Here is a 22192-nt window from a genome sequence, read left to right as displayed (position 1 = left end):
AGGGAGGGAGGGAGAGAGAGAGGGAGAGAGAGAGGGAGAGAGAGAGAGAGAGCTCCAACGAGCGGAGAAATGCCGCTATCCTCGCGCGTGATTTAATTCTCTCGGGGGAATTTAATTGAGGAGCGGTGCTTCGGGGCGATACTCCGGCGACTCGAGAGGCGACCGCCCATAGCGGTTAGCCTCGTAATATGTTAGCCGCTTAACGTCATTCGCCGGCTATTTTTCACGGATGAAAGCCGCGGTTAGAATCGACGGCTACTAGAAAGTCAAGGTCGGCAGCGAGACAATAAATCGCCTCGTCGTCGATGAGATGTTATCATCGAATATTAACTACCATAGGATAATCTGATTTTTCCGGGGATCTGTTTCCGAAAAACGCGGATGAGCGAATTACGTTGATATTGAGTTCACTATAGTTTTATATCTCGATTAATATCGTGTTTTAATATGCGAAAAATGCATTCGGCGATTGAAATATGATATGGTATTTTTATATCGAATTTTTTTTTTTCGCAATTTGTTCGGACGATTTTAATTACATGTATGAAGTACATGCATGAAGTAATTAAAACGTATTTATTTGATATGTGTATGACGTTTTATAGAACATGTGTGGTATTCTGTAATTAACATTCAGACATCCGAAGATTGCATGTTAATTATCATGACGCGCGAATAAATATTGTAAAAATTTCCTAGTATCAGATATTGCATTTCCGACGAGTTTATTTCACTCCCAAATCCCAATTAAAAGTTCAGGTTGAGGTCTAACGAAGAGAAAGTAGTTTCATCGCAATTTTCGTACATTTATTATATTCGCCTCGCAGACTTGGTCACGCGCTGATTTAATTTGCCGCTGAGATTTAATTATGAGGTTGCGACGATAGGGCGACTTAACGTAGTCACGTCGTTTATCGTCGTGACATGTTACGCATTTAACACGTCTGCAGTTATTTATCGACTGCGCAACTTCGCCACCGCGCCAGTTTATCCTCAAAAAAATAAGCGAGAAATACATGTGTATGAGAAAATATTCAAAAGAAACGCGTAAAATTACTCTTTGGACGGGAAAGAAAATATTTTTCTATTTTACTAGCAAAAATTTGTTCGAGCAAACATATTAACACTGACAGATTCATTTCTCTTGCGATTTATGATCGCAGCCGCACATTGTTTTAAATTTCTTTCTTTTTTTTTTTTTTTTTAATCATTTAGAATCCTTTTTCTCGCCTACTTCAAGGATGATCGTAATTTTACCGATCTCTCTTGTTTCCCGTCAGTCTTAATTTTAAAAAGTTATTTCATTTTTGTGAAAATTATTTTTTATCAAAGACGACTGAGTAATTTTAAAACATCTTTAAAAAGAAACCGAAATATTTGACATTTTGACGTTGAGAAAAGAGTTAACAAACTTTTAGGATTAATTTTTACACATATTTCACAGCACTATTCAATAGATATTGTAATCCGAATAAAAACGCGAAATTCGAGTTCACTTTCTTCTCATCGATCTCAGGTAACATTATTAAAAGAGGCACGAGAGCGACTTTGATAAACGATATTTCCGCCTACTTTGAAAAATTGAAATAACTTTTCACGCGGCCTGAGGGGATACAACGTTCTCGTCGAATTTCCGCGCGCGCGCGTGCTCGTATATCTCGTCCTACATAACAGGTAGGTTACCGAAATGCGAAGGAGACTTCGCGTCCCAGAGACCCGCGTCAGAAAATAAAATCTACCTTTCGACGACGCATAATTCAGAAAACACTCCCGCTCTCGATACCCTTCGACCTTTTGCGGCCGTTTCAAAAAACGCCCTCCGAAAAAAGAAAGGAACATCTCCCGCGGATAATATCGCGGTGAGAAACCCTTCGCAATTGCGCGCAACGATCTGCATAATTTAATATCTCGGTTAACCTCTTTTCGTTACCGTCACGTGCGGTCGGTATACGAAATAATATCGATCCGTCTACGCGCGGAGGCTAACGATTTCACCGCTTTGGCTTGGAAGCGGAATTTTATTCGTAATGCGGCTTGGAATTCTCTTATTTAAATTCCGTCTCGATCGCTAATTATATTTTATACGCGACCGAGTTGCGATACCCTTTGCTCATTCTTGGCGATATTTCGCGAAAGAGAGCAAGCCCCGCGCATTTTTATGTAAATTTTACTCTCTCAGTTATATGACGGTCGTTATTTCGACTACAAGTGCAACACAATAGCGCGGGAGTGCGCGTAATGATTAATATCGCGTAAAACTTTCCTGAACAATTTACCGAGAAAATTATCGCTAGAATTTCCGAAGAGAAGTAAAATTGATGTCACGTTGAATAACAGTAAAAGTTTGCGAATTTGCATAACGAATAGATTAAAAACTAAAGTTAGTGCTTGCAATTTCAAAACAACTCACCGATGCGATCGAAAAGATCCGAATGCGATGGACACTTACCTGTAACAAAAACAAAAGAGGAGCATAATCAGCAAAGCAATTCGAAGTTTTTCGGAAAAAAAAAAACTGTAATATATCAACATATCGCGGTAACACCCGCGAAATGTTAAATAACAAAAATTAACTCCACAAGGAAGAAAAACAATTGCATTAGCACGGTAGACAGCAACATAATAAAGTGCTCGTTGTGTACGTCAGCTAAGAGCAATTCTCGAGCGATCGGTCAACCGGGCCATCCAACAGACCAAAGTTATGGTCACGTAGCGCCGAGATAGACGTAACGGAATCGAAAATGACCGATGGCCACGATTGCGTAAAATTTGAACTTGAATTTTACAACTATAAAAAATCTCTTTGTCGAGAATTAAAACTTGTTTTTCTTTTTTTTACGCTGCAATATTTACAACACGGTTTGTGTTTACAACGCGGATAAATGTGCACTTCTTTTCTTTGGTCTCTCGGATTGTTAAGTTCTCGGCAACGTTGGTAACGAACGAGACGAGAGAGTTACACGTCGCAATTGCATCCGCGGAGCAGTTCATGCCGGATTCATCTGCGCCGAGAAATGGCGTAACCTATTTTGGCGCGCGGTAATGGAATCATTTCCGACCCAATAAATTTCACTCCAGCAAACTGTGAACTCGTCTCTCAACGCCGCAGCTCTTCTCTCTCTCTCGCGCGCGTGCGCGCGCGAGCGTACATGCATAGGTACGCGCGTGCGGTCGGCGAAGAGCGTCTTCTCTTTGATGAGACGCCCGCGCAAGTAACGCGCGAACGTACTCAATGTAGTGCACCGACGAAAACGACAATCACTGTCTAACAATAAGAATCGTGAAAACTGCGCCCCGACCGCAATATCCTTCCAGTTGTGTCTTTATAACTCCGAGAATTTCGAGTATTATGAAAGAGAAAGAGAGAGAGAGAGAGAGAGAGAGAGAGAGAGAAAGAGATCATAAAACAAAACGACGGGAATAATCATTTTTATCTAACAATCGTCAGAAAGTGACTACATCATCGCGCAGGTTTTCGTATTTATTATTGTTAAATTAATATTTTCCACCTATTGTATTTTTCATTATCATATAAACGACAATATGTTTCTTCGAGCTAAGAACGAAATAACATTGTTTCAGCAGCTGCATCTGACATTTATTAAGCCTACGTCGTTGATAAAAGTACACTCTTGCGCATAAACGTTTGTTTTTATACGTTCCCGCGAATAGTTATCGTTATCATCGCGTCGTTGGGATCTCAATTCCGTAAAATGGCGTAAAACGTTCAACGACTTAATGGCCGTTCGACAGTTAAGATCCTTGCCGGGGAGAGAGTATTCCTTGCCGTCACAACGGACACACCGTTTTTTCCCTTTCCGCAGTGACAACGACGTCGTAACCTACGGCGTTGTTTCTTTCTCTTTCCTCTCAAGCGCATCTTTTCGGCTTATCGCGTCGGAAATACTCCGCGAGAAAGAATCTACAAAGCTCAGTTTTACGCGCCAACCTCCAATTTTCCGAATGCTCGCAATCAAGGGGAAAGACGATAAAGGACACTGTCGAAATGGATTGACAATGTCGTTGCGACATTTTGACGGATTTTTTTTGTTTTTGTTTTTTTTTTTTTACACCGAGGAAGTTTTACGCGAGAGAGATAATTCAACCAATCGTTTCGTAAGAACGTCGTAGAAACGAAATCACGATCAAAATTAGCGCCGACTTAATTATAATTAAGTTCGAAGATACGCACCAACTGCTAACGAACTTACGTAAGATTATACTATCGAGAGTGATTTACACTCGCACGTACACTCGCGCGGGCGGAGCGCCTGCACGAAACCAATAACTTGACGCGCAGGCGCCGCGAAATTACTCAGGACGGAAATCCGGCACTCCGAGCCGCGCTTTAAGACGCAATCCCGGGCTAACCCGCTCCCCGCATGATCCAAACCGAAATCTAGCGTGACGGTCTATCCCCGGACTAGACTTAGATACGGGATTTCGCGGCGCATAATCCGGAAAAGCTCCGTAGCTCATAACCCATGCTTTCTGGATCGGAACACGCGTCTCGCCTATCCGGAGGCAATTGCGCGCCTCTTCCGCACGACTACGGTCGCACCTAAACGCGCACGTCGCCGAAAAGACGCGTCGCGTCGACTCTAATAAGACTCATTACGAATACGAGAAACACGTCTCGCGCGCGACGGCATTACAACGAGAGAAATATGAAATTATGTTTGCGCGCACGGTACACGAACTCGCGCACAAGTACAAGCTTCGCTAACCGAATTAAAGGAATCCCTCTGAGTAACCGAGGAATTTAGAAATTTACACTTGTGTAATGCGCAACGATGTAATGAAACTTGAGACTGACGCGCGAGAGGCTTTTGATCGAGGAGAATCTCAATAAGGGTGAAAATTTTCGTTCCGTCGAATCATCAGAAATTAATGAGAGTATACGACAGTGCGCGTGACAGTTTCCGTTTTTTCTTTTTCACGTTCGCAACAAAATTATTTTGAAATAGAACGAGAGAGAAATGTCTCGTATTATTTTCAATCGACAACACAACAATTAACTTTCGCAGTTCGTTTTAAAGTAAGAATAGGTCAGCGAATTTCCGTCTGTGCATGTCGCATTTTCGATTTAATAGCGCGCGAATTTGAAATCGTCCTGTTTCGAAATTGGATTTCCGGCTTATCGAGCGTGAATCTCTGAAATTTGCGTGATTTAACGTAGCGAATCGACCGAGCTAAATGTTAAACAATTTATGCGGCGTGTCTTTCCGTACGACCGGTCAAATGTTTCACGGAATAGCGCAATTTCTTGAGAGATTAATTACGAAAGCGACGCGCGCGAATTTCTCGTTTGTATTTTCTCAAATGTCGTAGCATGTAGAGCATTTTCGTGTCGCGCGCGCGACAAACAGATGTTCGCGTGGACGATGTGTTTTGTCCGAGAAACAATTCGTTTATATCTGGCTCGCGCCACTGCTCGCGTCTGTCTTTGTGCGGCAAATTGAGCGAGAGACAGAGACAGAGACAGAGACAGAGATAGAGAGAGAGAGAGAGTTTGCAAATCAGCGAACGATCTCGTCAAAACCAGAGACCGTTCATTAAAACCAGTCGACGTTCAACGGCGCACTTACCACTCGATAGTCACAGCGCGGTTTCGGGGATAATCGAATGTTCGCGTGATCCAGGAGAGGAATAATCTACTGTAACGCGATCGCGTGTCCACTCACGACAACGACCTCAAGTGAGACGGTAATTAACAAATCTTAATTAAATAATCAGAAAGAACAAAGCCAATCTGATTGCGACGACGGTAACGGCGGTTGCGCGCAGATCGATTAAAACTGTTTAATCGATCTGCGTGCACTTGTTTGCAAAAGATATGACTTTATTGACGATTTTGTTTCGTATCAATGTTTGCACATAGCGCGGAAGACAGAATATTTGATGTGTCTCTTCAATGAGTGTTAGAACGTTTTGTTCTAATGGACGCTTTCTCCTATTGTTGATAACAATGATCGATCGTAACTTCGTCGCCGAGAAACCCCGGAGAACTTGCTCTACACGACAGCGAGCAAACGTCGGGAGTACTTGCTTGACCGCACTGCGACGCTCGTAGGAAATTACAAGAGCGTAGCCGTCAGTGGCTAACGCGATTACAGTCGTCCGCGTAAAGACGAATGTTCCTTTTACGTCGCAGACCTCGCCGCCACCTGGTCTTAAGTGCATCCGCGCGTTAACGTCCGAATGACTTTATCCCACAGAACAGAAGTATCACTCCGGAAGGATATTTCTCTCTCTCTCTCTCTCTCTCTCTCGCGATAATCGCGCTCTAACTTCCGCTACTGACGTCGTTTTGCGGTGCTGCTATCATCGCTCTCGCTCTCGTTATATTTTTTTCTCCTTCTCTCTGCTCAAAGTTCACTCACGCATATCTCGTCTTCGACATTTTCTTCTACATTTTTTGGCGATTTACTTGAAATCATCAGAATCGACTACTAATTTCTCGATTATTGCGATCAATCGCTCGTTAACGGAGTCCCTGCGTGAGAATAACAACGCCGATAAAAATAATCAATAAAAAAAATAAAATAAAATAAAAAAAAACAGCGGTTCGCGTTGCAAATCACAATCTCGTCTCGATGACCGCAACGTGACGGTACGTTTTCGAGTTGCGTCACTGATGTACACACCGGAGATTTTGCTGTCAACACTAAAATGCACGCCCACTTAAAAATTATTGTATTCAAACAAACTTTCCAACGAGAAAGTCACTTTTTAACAATAAACGCTTGAACTTTCGTTTTTTTAGACACAATTATGCGTCAGCGAATAAAAGATGTATTGCGCATCTCGAACTCACTCAATCGTATCCTTTCACCGCTCAACTTTCACTTGCGCGCGTCACACATCGAAAAAGATGATAATTTTAACGTCAATCACATATTTTCTCCTCTGTTTTTGTTATTTATCTCCTTGCTTTTGAAATTTTTATTATTTTTCTTCGAGCCATTATTAAATCTCTGAACTATCTCTGGTCTTTAATTATATGGTAAAAATTGCACAGGAAGAGCAAAGACTCTTAAAAGTCACGTAATTATTTTTCATTTCTTCGTCTGCGGAAAATTACGAGCGACGAAACTGACCGTCTCGACGGAGTCGCCGTCTTGGCGTCGAGGTTTTCGTGCAATGAGCGAAAACGCACATCCACACCCGCGCGTTTTCTCCTTTTATTCGAGCGCATTCCGTTTTTGGCTCGTAACGGCGACACGTGTAAACGCGAATTTAAAGACTCGGTACGCGACCGAATGCGAGACGTACGTGATAAAGCACAGAATTCAGACTCGCGTTCGGAAAACTTGATTCGGAAATTCGGTCAGCGACCAGAAATAAGGACACGAAGAACAAAATCTGCGGAACGGTCGACTGTTTTTTGCGGAACAAATATATCAGTACGTGAAACATGCCACGCGAAATGATCACATTTTTTTATTTCAAATTTCTATAAAAATTCTGTAAAAAATTATTTCAAATGACAACGAGACTCGAAATAATTTTTAAAACATTTTTTAACGCAAGACTCCGGAGAAAAAGTAGCTGTACGAGCTAATAGCGCACATTTATCCGGCCTTTTTCTCGCGCGAGAGGTCCATTCGCGAAATTGTCTATAAATTACATATTTTATACTCCGGTGGGATCGCCTAAGCTTTACGGCAAATCGGTCGTCGATGCCGAGTGATCGCGTCTGCAGTTTTCCCGATCCTGTCGTTTCCCTCGTATGCTACATTGAGCACCGGAAAAGAGAGATGAACGATCGACTCGAACCTTGTGGACTATCGTAAAAAGTAGTTAAAAGTAGTCGTACATTACAGTCAGCGCGTTAGCTGTAAAATAAAAAAAAAATGCGGCGTTTATATAAAATTGTTCTTTTTTTTTTCCTCTCTTCGATTTTTTCCGCTCTTTTTTTCTCATCTTCTAACTCTCCCCTGTCGCGTTGTATTAATACGTCAAATGCAGTTCCGGATCGATTATAAAAATAAAGTTTCGCCCGAGACGAAGATCGAAGATTACATCGCCAGGTGCATAAGTAGGTATTGTACAAATGGAACACCTCTCGTCGAGCACGAACAAGCGACGATCGCGTAAGTTCTCGTCGGTAATTAATGTTCTTCACAGTCCCACGTGTCGCGATAAGTTATCAATTACAAACGTTCATTAACTACGAAATAATCCCGTAACAAAGCGCGACGGAGCAGGGAACGGCGCAGCTGCTGTCATTAAATCTATCGCGACCCGGTCGGCATTTGCTGAGGGACTCGGAGCGAGTGCAGGATACGTGGCGCGCGCAAATTCGGTGCATTAATCAAACTCTCTCTACCGATATAGGGTATCGGACATCGATATCGCGACGCATATCGCGGGGATGCGGCGGAGAGACGAGGAAAGTACGGGTCTCATCGATCGGGTCTCTTATAAATTATGCGGGAAATACGCCCGGCGCGCGTATGGGAAGTGATAGCTGCAACATTTTTGTTCTCTCTCTTTTTATCCCGGTGTTCTCTGCCTCTTTTGGACAGCCGCTGTCGAATTTACGACGATGGAACTAGTAGCAGAAGTAAAGATCGCTCATATAAGCCCCTTTTCCCTCTTTTCTTCCGAACGCACTATGTATCGGCTACGTGAGCGGCTTCGAGATTCCCGTTCGTTCCCGGCCTCCGTTAATAATTCTCCCGAAAGCTATCGAAGGCACAACGAGGCACGAGTCCCTTCTTTGCCGGCGCTTCATCGTCCATATCGTAAATTTTTACCCGCGAACAGCACTTTTCGCAGTGAACGCGTCCGCGCGGGAAAAAAAAGCGCGATAGTCAGCACCGAAAATACCGTCGTTCGCGGTCAAAAATTTACGACCGCGGATCGAGATCGCCGAGGCGGAGACGTTGAGAGGCGCTCCAAAGTCGTCGCGCGCGCGCCTTTACCTCGTCGAGAGAGCGCTCCGCGTTCGAAATCTCTTAAATTATAATACAGCGGACAATTTTTTTGCATGCCTGAATGATCGGAGTAAATTCTGCAGACGATTATTTTGTTACTGCTGTCGCAACACTTTCGGAATAAAAAAAAAAAAAAAAAGTAGAAGAAAAGAAGGAATTTTTTCTTACGGACATTCAAAATAAAATGAAATACTACAATGATATTGAGACTAATTATTGGCGTCGATATTTGAACGGAAAAGAAATCGTTTGTTTGTTTGGTTTTGTTTTAAAGATCGACAGACGCGTATTGCGCGCTTTTACAATTGTATCATGTGCGCAAACTAAATCCATCTTGAAAAATGGACGTGGCATCATTGCTCCTTCATAAATCATGTTGATAATCCCCATTATTCCAGCGACATGTAATACTTTCGTCGAGTGAGGAGACGAGAAGAGCAGCTTACGTTTTACTGCAGGTCATACTGTGTTTCATACTGTCCCAGTTTTCTGCTGGCGACATTTGAAAGAGGTTATGCAAAAAAAAAAGAAAAAAAGAAAAAAGACGAAAGAAAGAGAGCTATACGTTGCACATAGCTGTGCTCTCCTCTTCAGAAACTCTCTCTCTCTCTCTCTTTCTCTCTCTCGCATATCGAAGGTACAATATTTTCTGTTGAACGTTTCTCAGTTATGCACTTTCAAGTGCTTTAAACTCCGAAACCAATTCAGGCCACGCGAATATACGTATGTACATTATATTTTACTTTATTTGCTCAACGTTACGCAATTTGAGCAAAAGTTACGCAAGTATCCCCCGCTTCCATTCTAATTTAATTACGAACAAAATCTGTACGCGCGCACGCGCGCGCAGCAAGCATCGATTCGGAAAGTTAATCACAACTTGATATCGTCTACCCGATGTATAACGTCGCGAGAGCCGCGCGCTCTCGTGCGAGCGGATATGATTTGCGAACGCGATTTACATATGGAGCTCGTTTGAAAGAGAACTTGTCAAATAATCGATATTTAATTACAAGGTAATCATAGCCAAAGCTGTTTAAGCAATCTCGCGGAAATCTCCACAATTATCGAGTCACAATGTTAATCAGTCTCTCAAACATGTTTATCCAGAAAATTGTTCCAGCGTAATCTGATTGTTGAGGTTACAACCCTCAGATTATTACAACTATTAATGACATGTTAAATGACAATAAAACTGCCTTTGCAAAATAATAATAGCCTCAATATTACGAAAATATCTTTAATTAGAAATTGTCGGTGTAATAACGAAAATTTGCCTGCGCGCGCACTGTGCGCGAATATTTTGAATTAAATGTAATCTACACGACAATTATGTTTTTTAAGCCAATCAATTGATTATCGATCTAATAAAACTTTCGTTTCGAAAGACGAACAATGACACAACAAATAACCGCGTAAAATCCCGATGCTCCGCGGGCACCTTCCGCCGTGAATTAGCAAACGCACTAGCGGCGGAAAACTTGCGGTAGTGCACTTTCGCATCAACCCTCTGACGAAGTCGTTTAACTGCCCAGTCTCTTGGATGATCAACGCGGTTGCACGCTATCCCATTAAACTTTCAGGCTTGCGATTTAACTAATTAAAACCGCGTAACTCACTGTTCGCGATTCTCGTCGCTCGCCCGAAGGCAAGTTAATTGATTAAAATTGCTCGCGTCTGATATTTTTTTTCCCGTCGCCGTTTCGCGACACGCATCGCACTTTGCTTTAACACTTTTTATTAAAACTGTCGAGATACGATCACTTCAAATATATTCTTTCTTTCTGATGTATTTATTTTTAATTACTACTTTAAATAAGTTTCTCTCTCTCTCTCTCTCTCACACACATACACACACTTTTTTAATACAAATCACATAAAATCCAAATGAAAAAGATATCGTTATTATTGTGCGCACAATCTCACTTACGTAATTGTTCTAATAAAAAAAAATGCAAAACAAAAACGTGCGCTTATTTCGTATCTTTACCGCGGAAAAATCTTGCACATGACAGAATTGAAGAGTGTGACACGTCGATCGGGATTCATCGACACTTCCGACCGGATAAGGATCTGTTTTCCTCCCCGCCGTGTTGGTTTTCAGTGAAACTTCATCCGTCGCGAGTTCATGAAAAACAGCATCGTTAAAATTGTACGGTAGGGTGCTTTTCGTACACACACGCACATCGCGCTAACGCAAACAGGAGACAAGTGCGTGCAATTCACACAAAGCAGACGATCGCGTAAACCACACATTTTTATGTCATATGAAAAAAAAAAAACCTCTCGCGTTGGTTACAAATCATATAGTGCGGTATCATCGAAGTCACGTTTGCAGCGTCGTTATGGAATCGCAGCTGCAATAAAATTGTTCGTTTAACACGCTGGAAATTATATAGGGAGATGATTTCACACGATAACGGTTTCAACATGAGTGAAAACTCGACCATTATAAATTTCCAGATAAATCCCACGTACAAATTTCACAGCTTGTTATATTTCCCGGGACAAAAAAAAAACTTGATGTATCCTGATTTTTCCTTCATCTTGATTTCGCAGTTTTTTTTATTTTTTTTTTTCAAAATTTTTTGTTTCACCGGAAACGCAACGTCGGCGTAACGACGAAGAACGATGTTGGGTGTCGGATGAGATACGACGACGACGTGAATGGATCTCGCGCGCGCACAGATGGTTGTTCCTCATGGTTTCTGAGTCGTAACAGCGCGAACGAGACATGGATTATGCATGCGATTGTCACGGCTGGGGAGTGGCGTCTTGCGATCACTACTACGTGTTACTCGTACAATGCAATAAGCGCGCGTCTCTCTCAAGTCTTAACATAATTCGAGACGGAAATTACACAAAAAAATATAATAAGTTGAAAAAACGCACAACCCACATTCTCTCTTTTTTTTCGTATAACTGTTTAACGCTGTTATGTTGTGAGATAACAGCGTTGGAAGCGTCGTCCACAATATGTCAGAGATAATTTCCCTCTAATTTGTCGCAAAATTTTACACGTACTTGCTTCATTACAATTTGATGTTTCTTTTTTTAAATATAAAATATTATTTATTTTTGTTATTTTATGAAAATGAATAAAAAAAAACACGATTATACATTCCTAGAGATGATAAGAGTTTCTTGAATTCAAACAGAATTCGCGATTCAGTATGCTGTTGAAGGAACACGAGACTCTCTCTCGCTCTCTCGCTGTCTCTCTATCTCTCTCTCCGACATATCTATTGCGTGCTTCGAACTGACGTACATCGTGTATACATTCCCGTGAGCCTTGCTTCGAACTGATTAACTCTGACGCATCCTATCATGCTTCAACCCGTTGCGTGCCTCAATAATCCTCAACAGTTAATCACACTGCTCCGCGTGACATTTCTGAAGTTATGCCTAGAATATTCGAACTGTTGATTAAAGGAATCCCGAGGTTAAAATGTTCCCATGGGGTTGCGCGCGACGAGACGTGCGATTTGCTTTGCTATAATTTGCCGGTATCGGTTTCTACAATTCAAATCTTTCTACGAAGTTTCCTATCGCAATATTGATTTGATCGCGTTTAGTTACGTTCTGTGACGTTTTGACAGTTAAAGAAATAAAATAAACTGTTAATTAGAAAAATAAAACAATTGATAAAATTGTATTTTAATATGTGTGTGTGTGTGTGTGTGTGATGTTGACGCACACTTTTCACAACAAATGTTAACTAATTGTTCACGTAACGCGTCATAAAAGTTTTAATGAGTTTTCACGGAGCGCAAACGATATCTTAACGCGACACGTGATGTTAACACTTCGCTTCGTGCACATGCTTATCTTTGCTGTGATTTGCAGAAAGAAACCATTTTATGCGCGCTTTTTATGCAGAAGTTACAGCGCAAACGCTATATTTTTTGATACCAATATGTAATATTGCATACGATAGTGCATATTTTGACGTTGGATCGGACCTTTGCGTGAAATTCTACTCGCGCGTAGATGTGAAACAGGATCAAAGCAAAAACTTGACGTGAACCTCGTAAATCATGTGGATCACACGTGGATTTGGATTACGCGAGCGTTTGTGTGATCGGTCGCGGTAAAATTCGCAGCACAATGCACACAATGGATACACCGCTTCTAGGATCAAATAGACAAATGATCGGCGAAAGAAATCTGCAATTCGACACGCGATCACGTTCTCAATCCGGCGTACAATGTATGCGAGACGATGTCATACGGTGAAGCAACGCAAAATGTACGGAGTTAAACGCGACGAAGAAAAATATTTCGATAAATCAAACATTAAATCTCGTACGAGATTGGTAAAATTTTCAAAGCACAATCGTATAGTGAAATTTGTGTTTATTGTGAAATATATTCAAAACGAATTTTTTTTATCAACCAGCACAACGCAGGCGCGCGCTATGCGCACGCTGTTATTGTTTTTATTTTAACGTGTTGTGTCGGTAAACACAACTTGTCACCGCGATGACAGTTAATATATGTATACGTCTTACAAACCATATAATACACATATAAGACATGTCAGAAATAATGCATGAAAATCAAAATTAAAAAATAATGAAAAGAAGTAGAAAAACAACACGTAACTAAAGTACAGTCACGTGAGTTTAGTCACGTGCTGTTTTTTCTCTCTTCACTGTCACGTGACTTTATTTTAGTTAGGTTTTTACAGACACGCGCAAAGAAGTCGCGCTCGAACGGCGCAAGGCAGTATCGTGCCTCTTGATTCGTGACATGAGTCGAGAAACACATCCGAGAAACGTCCGATCAGCGTCGAGATAAAAGCGGCATCAATCAATATCGAGACAATCGATTGTGATTATTTACACACGCTTTGTCTGGCTAATTATAGTTGAACTAACTGTGTTAAATGTCCACGTGCGCACAATGTACTTTTTGAGATATTTATTTAAAAAAAAAAAAGACAAAGAGTGAGTTTTTGGAACGCGCAAAGAGACTGTAAAATGGCCCCGGGAAAAATAGAAGAATCAAAAAGAAGAAGATGAAAGAGCGAAACCGGTGACAAACATGACCGGGGACAAAGAGAGATATGCGATTAACCTTTGCGTGGCGGTCGTTATTTCTACGTGCAAAGAGGCAGAATTTTCGAAACAAACAGGTCGCCATATATAAAGTATTACGACGTTTCCAGGCGCGCGATTGCGTTGCATTTATTAGACCGCGTGATAAACGACTCGCAGGTGCGGCGAAAAAGCGACTTGAGTAAACAATGTGTGAAAACTCGAAGAGTTCTACCACGGCGCTATCTAGAAGTTTTATCGTCGTTACAAGATGGTATAATCGAGAGTTGTGTTTTTTTTTTTATTTAAAAACACTTGAAACACGTTAATTTTCTTTTACACGGTTAATAAGTTTACCCTCTTGCTCTTATGTAAATACGATCCCAATTAACAGAACATTATAACACCCGGAAACGTGAGCGAGTCTCTCTTCATTAGAGAGTGAAATAGGTAGACGATAACAAATTATATACACGGCAATCACTCGAGCTCTCTAGTCAAATTTATTTATTTATTTATTTATTTCTCTCTCTCTCTCTTTCTCTCTCTTGCTAAAAATATTACAACGAGATCTAACAAATCAGAGTAATATAAATATAATTTATATACAATATACATACACTCCTTTTTTTTAGTTTACTTTATTCTTTTTTTATTTTCTCGAAACTAATTGCCTGTTTCTTAAACATATCATGTTTGTCCCCGACATGACATTTCTGGCCACAATTTTTCAGTTTTCCTCTCGTTATCGACTGCGAAATAGAATACGTCGCGAGCGGAAAGAAATATCAGTAATATTTATCGGGATGGATCGTTTGATTTTTTCTCCGGGGAAAACACAGACAATCACCCGTAGTCGCTATAAATTTTGTCAACTCGTCTATATTGACAATATTTATATTGTCAACGCGCGTGGAGATACATCGATACCAGAAGAAATAGAAGAAATAAACGAAGACGGGCCACAGAAGACGAACGTAAGAATTTCACGACGGTTGCGAAAGTGGAGATTCGTCGAGGGACCGTGTTGTTGCCAAGTTACCGAACGCCCTAGTGCGATGTTACTTTTTTCTCGGGTAGGGATGATAACACTAATTATGTTCACGATGGCAATATATATGTATATATATCGTCACTCCCTACGTATAATTACATAAGTGTCACATACGGGATTTTCAGTTTATAGTGACACTTAGTTATGTTCTTTATTTTTCACCAAATATTAAAAAAAAATATTCATAAGTAAGGTAAAAATTTAAAACCAAAAGATCCCTTAACTAGAGAAACTATATGAAGCTTTAAACTTTTAAACTGCTCTCCTCTAAAATTTGCGTTTTGGAGTTACGGGATTATACNTAGGGAGTGACGATATGTATTTCGTGTGTATAGCAAAATTACCAAAATAAGTGACGTGTGCTCGACAAATATACATAAACATACAAACAAATGTGTTTACTTTGAATTATCATTTTCAACTTGCAAATGTTTTATGACGTTAAATTTTCAAAGAGAGCTAATTCGTATTTTTATTCATTCATTTCTTTTTATTTCTATTTTATTTATTTTTATATTATTGCGCATCTATGTATTTCTTGTAAAATCGTTCGTTTTGGTAAAAATGTGAAAATACTATTATTATATGCAATGTATTAAAATTGTAATAATTTATTACATAAAATGTAATTTTCTTTTTCAAAATCCATCTCCATTATTATATGAGATTTCAGAGAAAGAGAAAGAGAAAGAGAGAGAGAGAGAGAGAGTTTAATATGTCACACGCGTAAAATAAATTCATAAAATAAATAATCATTTCACAAGATAAATATTTCACTAGTTCGAATTTTGCTTAGATATACAAATAATGAGTTCATCTGTTTTCTTCAAAAGAAAAACACGAAAAAATCTAAGAATTGAAATTACTCGTCGGTCATATTTATAACACGCGTGTTAATCTCGATTTAGAAAAATAATCGGATTTCCCCCGTCTGTGGTTAAAAGACCGCGAAGAGATTTCTCACAATTAGACGTTACAGCTCATCTATCTTACACACAGAAACGTCAAGCTGCGAGCTATCCCATGAGATTATCCCTCATTCCTGAATTCGGACTAGAGATTGGAGTGTCTGTGAAATCTGCCTTTATCCGGAGTTTCCCGTATGTCACGTAGCCGTGAGAGCTACTGCACTATATTAATGCAATGTGGATCTCTCTGTGTATGTGTGTATATATACAGGGTGTCCCAGAATGGCCGTACAATCTCTCGTAGGCAGGTAGAAGGAGTAAAACTGAGTCAAAAAGTCTTATACCATTTTGCTAGATTTGCAATAGTTACTGAGATTTTAATTAACAAAGATCCGCGAATAAGCGTGCATCGGGCTGTCTTACGCGCGTAGGACAGCCCGGCGCGCTTCACACAATTACATTTTAATAAGTATATGTTATAGTATATGCTGTTATATTAGCTCCTCCCATATGTCGCTATGGGTAACACTGTTAGCGCGCGAAGCGCGGCGGGCAGTCTTACGCGCGTAAGACAGCCCGATGCATGCTTATTCGCGGATCTTTGTTAATTAAAATCTCAGTAACTATTGCGAATCTAGCAAAATGGTATAAGACTTTTCGATTCAGTTTTACTCCTTCTACCTGCCTACGAGAGATTGTACGGCCATTCTGGGACACCCTGTATATATATATATATATATATATATATATGTATACATGTGTGTGTGTGTGTGTGTGTGTGTGTGTGTACATATATTTGTACAAAATCGATAAAATGCTTACTCGATTAATTTATACGTGACGCGTATAAATTATTCATAAAAGCATTATGCTGTATTGTTGATTCGTCAACAACATATGTAAGTAACGGGGAGGCCCCGTTGTGTGTTATTGTGCAAGTTGAGGTAAACACAACACGTTCGTCTGTGTTAAAATTTAATCTCTCGTAATGTCGTAGAGCAAATCGTGAAATATTTCATCGTGCGTAACGCATAAATTTCCTGTCTGATATGATTACAATTTTACAAGAGTCGTATTGAATATTTCGAGTGTGCTGTTCGCGCGGTATGTAGCATGCCGAATGCAGCAGAAGCACGAGCTTTCGCGGCGGCAGCAGCAGCAGCAGCAGCAGCACAGCTTCGCGCGGTGCGGAGAAAGGAGGCAGCTGTGAAAAATTTACTCCTATTCCCTGGTCAATATCATGCAGCCGCATCAAACGAAAACTTGCATTTGGAATGTCTGCGAGAGAGAGAGAGAGAGAGAGAGAAGAGGATATATGAAATATTCACTGTAAAATATCCGCGGATAAATCTCAATCCGACGAAACAAATGGTTCCGGAGCAACTTTTCCGTATTATAATACATTAAAATGCGAAAAAGAAACAGAAGTCTAACATCGAAAAGAGAGAGAGAGAGAGAGAGAGAGAGAGAGAGAGAGAGAGAGAGCGGTATTATTTATATTCGAACTGGAATTTCGCGTCGACAAACAAAAATTTGTTGCGTCGACTTATTCTCAAACGTATCGGATAAGATCTGCGATGAGAACAACTTTCGTCTCCGTTGCGTCGCGGACTCGGTCGAATTTGAATTTTAAGAGCACTTCTGCATCTAAGAGCTCGGAGAGAGCTCGCGATGCGATTTCTCTCAGTTGTATTTTCCGTTAGGAAAAGACACACGTGCCGCCCATCTCACGGATTGCTCGGAAATTCTTGCTATCTATCAGATGTTTCGGAACGACCAATAAAACGACGCGCGGAGTGGCGAATAAATTCGTGTTTCACCGAAAATATACCGCGCTTTAATCCACGACTAATGTCGGGCTTATTTCATGTCCGATTTCTTTGTAGAGAGAAAGAGAGAGAGAGAGATAAAGAGAAAGAAAGAGAGATAGAGAGAGGGGGAAAGAGAGAGGGAGGGAGACGATTGTAAAACGAAAGCGTATAAATTTGTTTTTTTTTTCTCGCGTGACACATAGAGAAACTCGCAAAGAATATGCAAAGTGTAAGAATAACAAACATTTGCGCGAGAGCTGAGAGGTGCGAGAAGTCGCGCGAGATTAAACATTAACGAGAACTATCATGTGCTGAAAATTATCCGCGCGATTTTATCTGTTTTTGTTTCGGCGAGGAAATTCAAAGTATGTATGTGTACTTCGACTAAAAAGTCGAGAGCGAGACAATTAAGCAAAATACCACAGTTGGATTGCGTCGATTTATCTAGCGGAATATTCATGTAATGCTTCGCGCGTGGAAGCGCGCGATTTTCTCATCTCTTCTATTTTCCACGGGTTTTTGGCATGTAAGGTATTTTCCGCGCGTGCGAAATAAGCTTGGCGATACGCGAAAATTTCCACCTGAGGAATTTTGAAGCGGTACTATCGACAACCAACGTCACCGACTTATCCGAGCGCGATATGTTTCATTCGAGGAGAATGATTTCTTTTCAACGTAAACCAGGTACAGACACGAGACTTTAAGAGACAGAGAGAGAGAGAGAGAAAGAGAAGTCCGAGAATAACATATCAAAAACATAGAAAAACAATAAACTAATTGTCTCACGTATCGTCTTAAAAGTGAAAAAAAAAGAGATTAGTCTAATGTACATTTCATTGATATAAATCTTTTTGTGTAATTAGCGATAGTAGTACTTAGCAATGTCGTTACAACCGCGCATATAGATTTATTACGAGCGTCAGAGCGATTTTACGTTACAAAAGAATCTTTTTCGCCGGATGTGCTAATCCACACAAAGGATAAAACGCTGACGTATGTGTACCGTTTTATCGGGAGCAACTCCATTATAAATTAGTTATGATGTACATACGTTCGTAGCCATATTATGAATATGTACGCGGATAATGAGTACCCGTCAGCAGTCTTTGATCTCGTTTCGTCCTGGAAAAGTGGCGCTCTCGACATTACGCCACGTAAGCGCTCACATATAAAATCCTATATATCTCCTCTCGTTTTTTTTTTTTTTTTGCTCCTCTCATTCCAATCGCAATTTTTTAAAAACGATCATGCATTTAATTATTAGATTTGCGCGAAACGTCGCTGTTCGTTAAACGTCAAACATTAGAGAGGATTGTGCTTTGACGCGAGTTTGTATTGATTTAAGCAGATACGTATGTATATATACAATAACAATTCCATTTGTTTAGATTAACCGTTAATTACGAAGTTCGAAATCTAATTAACCGACTTAATCTCCTCGCGTAAACGCTCACCCATTATCCGCCAATCAAATATTTGACGAAATTATAATCAGAGGTAGGAAACGCTCAAGGGGAATAAACATACACGTATACGCGCGTTTAAACATCATTAAATTTTACACACAAAGGAACATATTGGTAATAACGATGTTTCTTCAATAATTTAGTAGCGTTAGTAAGTTTTTTTTTTTATCGAGATAATAAGATAGAATTATATTTGCGTTCTACATACCCCGTGTGTACCACCATAATAATATGTACGTCGGCATCCGTATTCGATGCGCCGCGGGACAATCTCGCTTTGAAGCTTCCGACCTTGAGGTTGTTGACGAAACTCATTATTGAAACTGCTACAGACGAATTATACTTTACAAGTACAACGACGCGAGAGTAAATTCTCGAACGGTTTCGAAGCACAACACTGTATTCTGTAACACAACGCGCGACTCCGATCTTTGACCGACGCGAGATCAAAAAACAAGAATACGCCGAAAAATAACAATCAAAAAATCACCGAAATCACTTCTCCCAAGTTTTTCCGGAAGCACGACTTGTTTGATAACGCGTGCGGATCGTTAACGGCGGATTAAGTGATTAAATATTGCTGAATTATACGTATCGCGCTCCGTCCGTCAAAATGGCGACTGAAGGGGTCGACATACGTAGCGCCAGGGACGCCGTAGATCGCGATCGATCGTATTTGCTCGCGTCCTCTCGTGTTGCTCCGGCCGGCATCGCTCGTGCCCCTTCGCGCAGTTCGCGTTCTAGCCCGCGTTTATTGCATTTGTTGCGCGAATTTGTTCGTCTTTTCGGTTGTTTTACGCGTCAGATCACTTTGGTTGAATAAACTAATCGCACCAGAAGAACCTCAGCGAATATACGATAAGAAATTTATATTCATATTTTCTAGAGAAGGACAGAATATAATTCGTGAAGTTATTTACGTATAATATTATGGAATATTATAGTTCGTGCGAGTATACCAAGTTAAGTTACTTCCTCCTCCCGATCGAATTCCGGTCACACGAGAAGAGGAGCATTTCACGGATCAAATGTTCGGGTCAGTCTTATTGAAATTCGCCATTCGCGAGAGACAGAGATCGTCGGCATTAATTGGCGAAAGTTTCAACTCGAACGCGCCGCCGAGGTTTCTGCTCTTTGGCTTTGCACGCGGCCGTGACGCGCAAAAGCCCTTCGCAAACTTATTCGCCGGTAGATTGTCCGCCGAGGATAATGGCTCAAAGTGGGTTTGGCCCCGGCCCAAAGTTGCAGCGACGCTACGAATCTGGGTTGGCTTCGTGTTACAACGCGCGCGCGAAAACTCGGACTAGAAGGACGCGCGTTGCGCGGACTGTTCGTTGTTTACAAAACAACGCTTGCACAACGGAGTATTTTCACGCACTTTTTTTTCCACGCACTTGACGTCAAGGAAAAGGAACGACGACATTGTTCCTCAACTGGTGGACTCGAGCGGAGCGTCATTTTTTCTCCGGAGCGAAAAATGTGTAAGTAAAATTAAACTCGCACTACAAAACTAAAAGACAACAAAAATAAACTGTTCGGTTCTTTCTTTCGTAAATAATAAAAACTTAATTATCCGTTATCTCGATTAATGCGAGAATTTTAATGCGGATTGCGCGAGCTACCGGATACAAAAATAAATACCGCGGACGTTCAACCCGTATATGTACATATAAAATGCCACTTCGTGCGAGACAGGTAACAAGGATTTACATAAACAACACACAACACAGCGCGGTTTTAATACGAAATATATTTTAACGATATCACATATTAGCACGAGATACGGAGAAAGGATTAAATATATCACGCACACAAGATATGCTTGCATTAAAAAGGGATATAATTAATCGCGATAACACGCGAAATATTGCTATGAAGCAAGAATGAATTTCATAATTTTTAGAAAAATATAATAGAATTGTGAAGCGAATTGTGTGTGTGTGTGTGTGTGTGTGTATGAATTGCAGTGTTTACACAGTTGAATTTGCGTTTCGCTCTTATTTTTCATCGTCGTTATCTTCGTTCGATCGCATCTGAATATACAATGGGAGTCGCTGCAAGAAGGTGATTGCGAATGCGCGAGCGAGTAATAAGGACCGGCGGTTTCTCGCGGCTATATAACGAAACTCGATCCTGCCATTTGCAACGGAAAAAAAAGATTTCCAAGCTCGCTGTAAAAAGCTCGGTCCAGCTGCCGCATAATAAATGGTTGATTCCAGTTTGTCTCGTTTTACGCGCCTACGACGCGCGAGAATAGCGCCACGGGGACGCTGACTAATGGTCGATTTCGTGCAAACTAAGCTCCTGGCAAAAGTTAAGTTGGAAGCGAATAATTTATCAGACAAGACATCGCGCATACCTTGTTTGCGGCGGTTATTTATTGCAATTGCAACAACACAAATCACTGCGTGCCGTGCCGTGCCGTGCCGTGCGCGTCGTTGAGACGACCGCGCGGTGTCATGTCTAGAAATAAGATAGGAACAGAAAGAGAAAGAGAGAGAGTTTTCGTCTTCGCGTAATAGTAACGAAGTAATTCGACCTCAATCGCATTAAGTGCTTCGAACGGAGACGGTCTGACAATTAGATGATTCGCGAGAGTCGCTGATTAAATTTTAATTATTTAATTAAAGTAATTATATATTTTGTGTAGACATATATATATATCAAAAACAGAGAGGGAAAGGCGAGATTAAAATTACTAAACTACCGCGCGGTGTACCTTATATTTTAATCTACAAATTAAAGGGTTGTTAAACTACGCGTTAAAATACGTAAAGTATATATTGCACAATTATAATATATTAAAGTAGTTACTTCTCATGATTAATTGCGTTTAAATATATGCAATTAATTTAATCGCGATCTCCTTTTGTTACTAAATATAACCAGATAATAACACCGCAATTAAGATTCCTGCTATCTCTGCCGGTGAGATAAGTGCAAAGATACTTTTGACGACTCTCTGTTCGCGC

General features: G+C 40.6%; 1 protein-coding gene across 6 annotated transcripts in view; it reads right to left on the bottom strand.

Annotated features, from left to right (window-relative positions):
• LOC109855630 (venom dipeptidyl peptidase 4) overlaps nucleotides 1–22192 on the bottom strand; it is a 254295-nt gene that overhangs the window by 117255 nt on the left and 114848 nt on the right. For 2 of the 6 annotated variants that reach the window (XM_020430089.1, XM_020430088.1), the window contains one exon: nucleotides 2411–2449. The exons of 3 other annotated variants lie outside the window; for them this stretch is intronic. In XM_020430089.1, the coding sequence (XP_020285678.1) occupies nucleotides 2411–2449 (39 nt within the window). Of the gene's footprint in view, nucleotides 1–2410; nucleotides 2450–19428; nucleotides 19801–22192 lie in introns of those variants that run through there. One more of the 6 variants, XM_020430091.1, reaches the window with a different exon arrangement.

Source organism: Pseudomyrmex gracilis, unplaced genomic scaffold (genome assembly GCF_002006095.1).
Source record: "Pseudomyrmex gracilis isolate BER0280 unplaced genomic scaffold, ASM200609v1 scaffold_94, whole genome shotgun sequence".
NCBI lineage: Eukaryota > Metazoa > Arthropoda > Insecta > Hymenoptera > Formicidae > Pseudomyrmex > Pseudomyrmex gracilis.
Note: the sequence above shows the minus strand (reverse complement) of the source record. Positions and strands in the feature narration are given on the sequence as shown.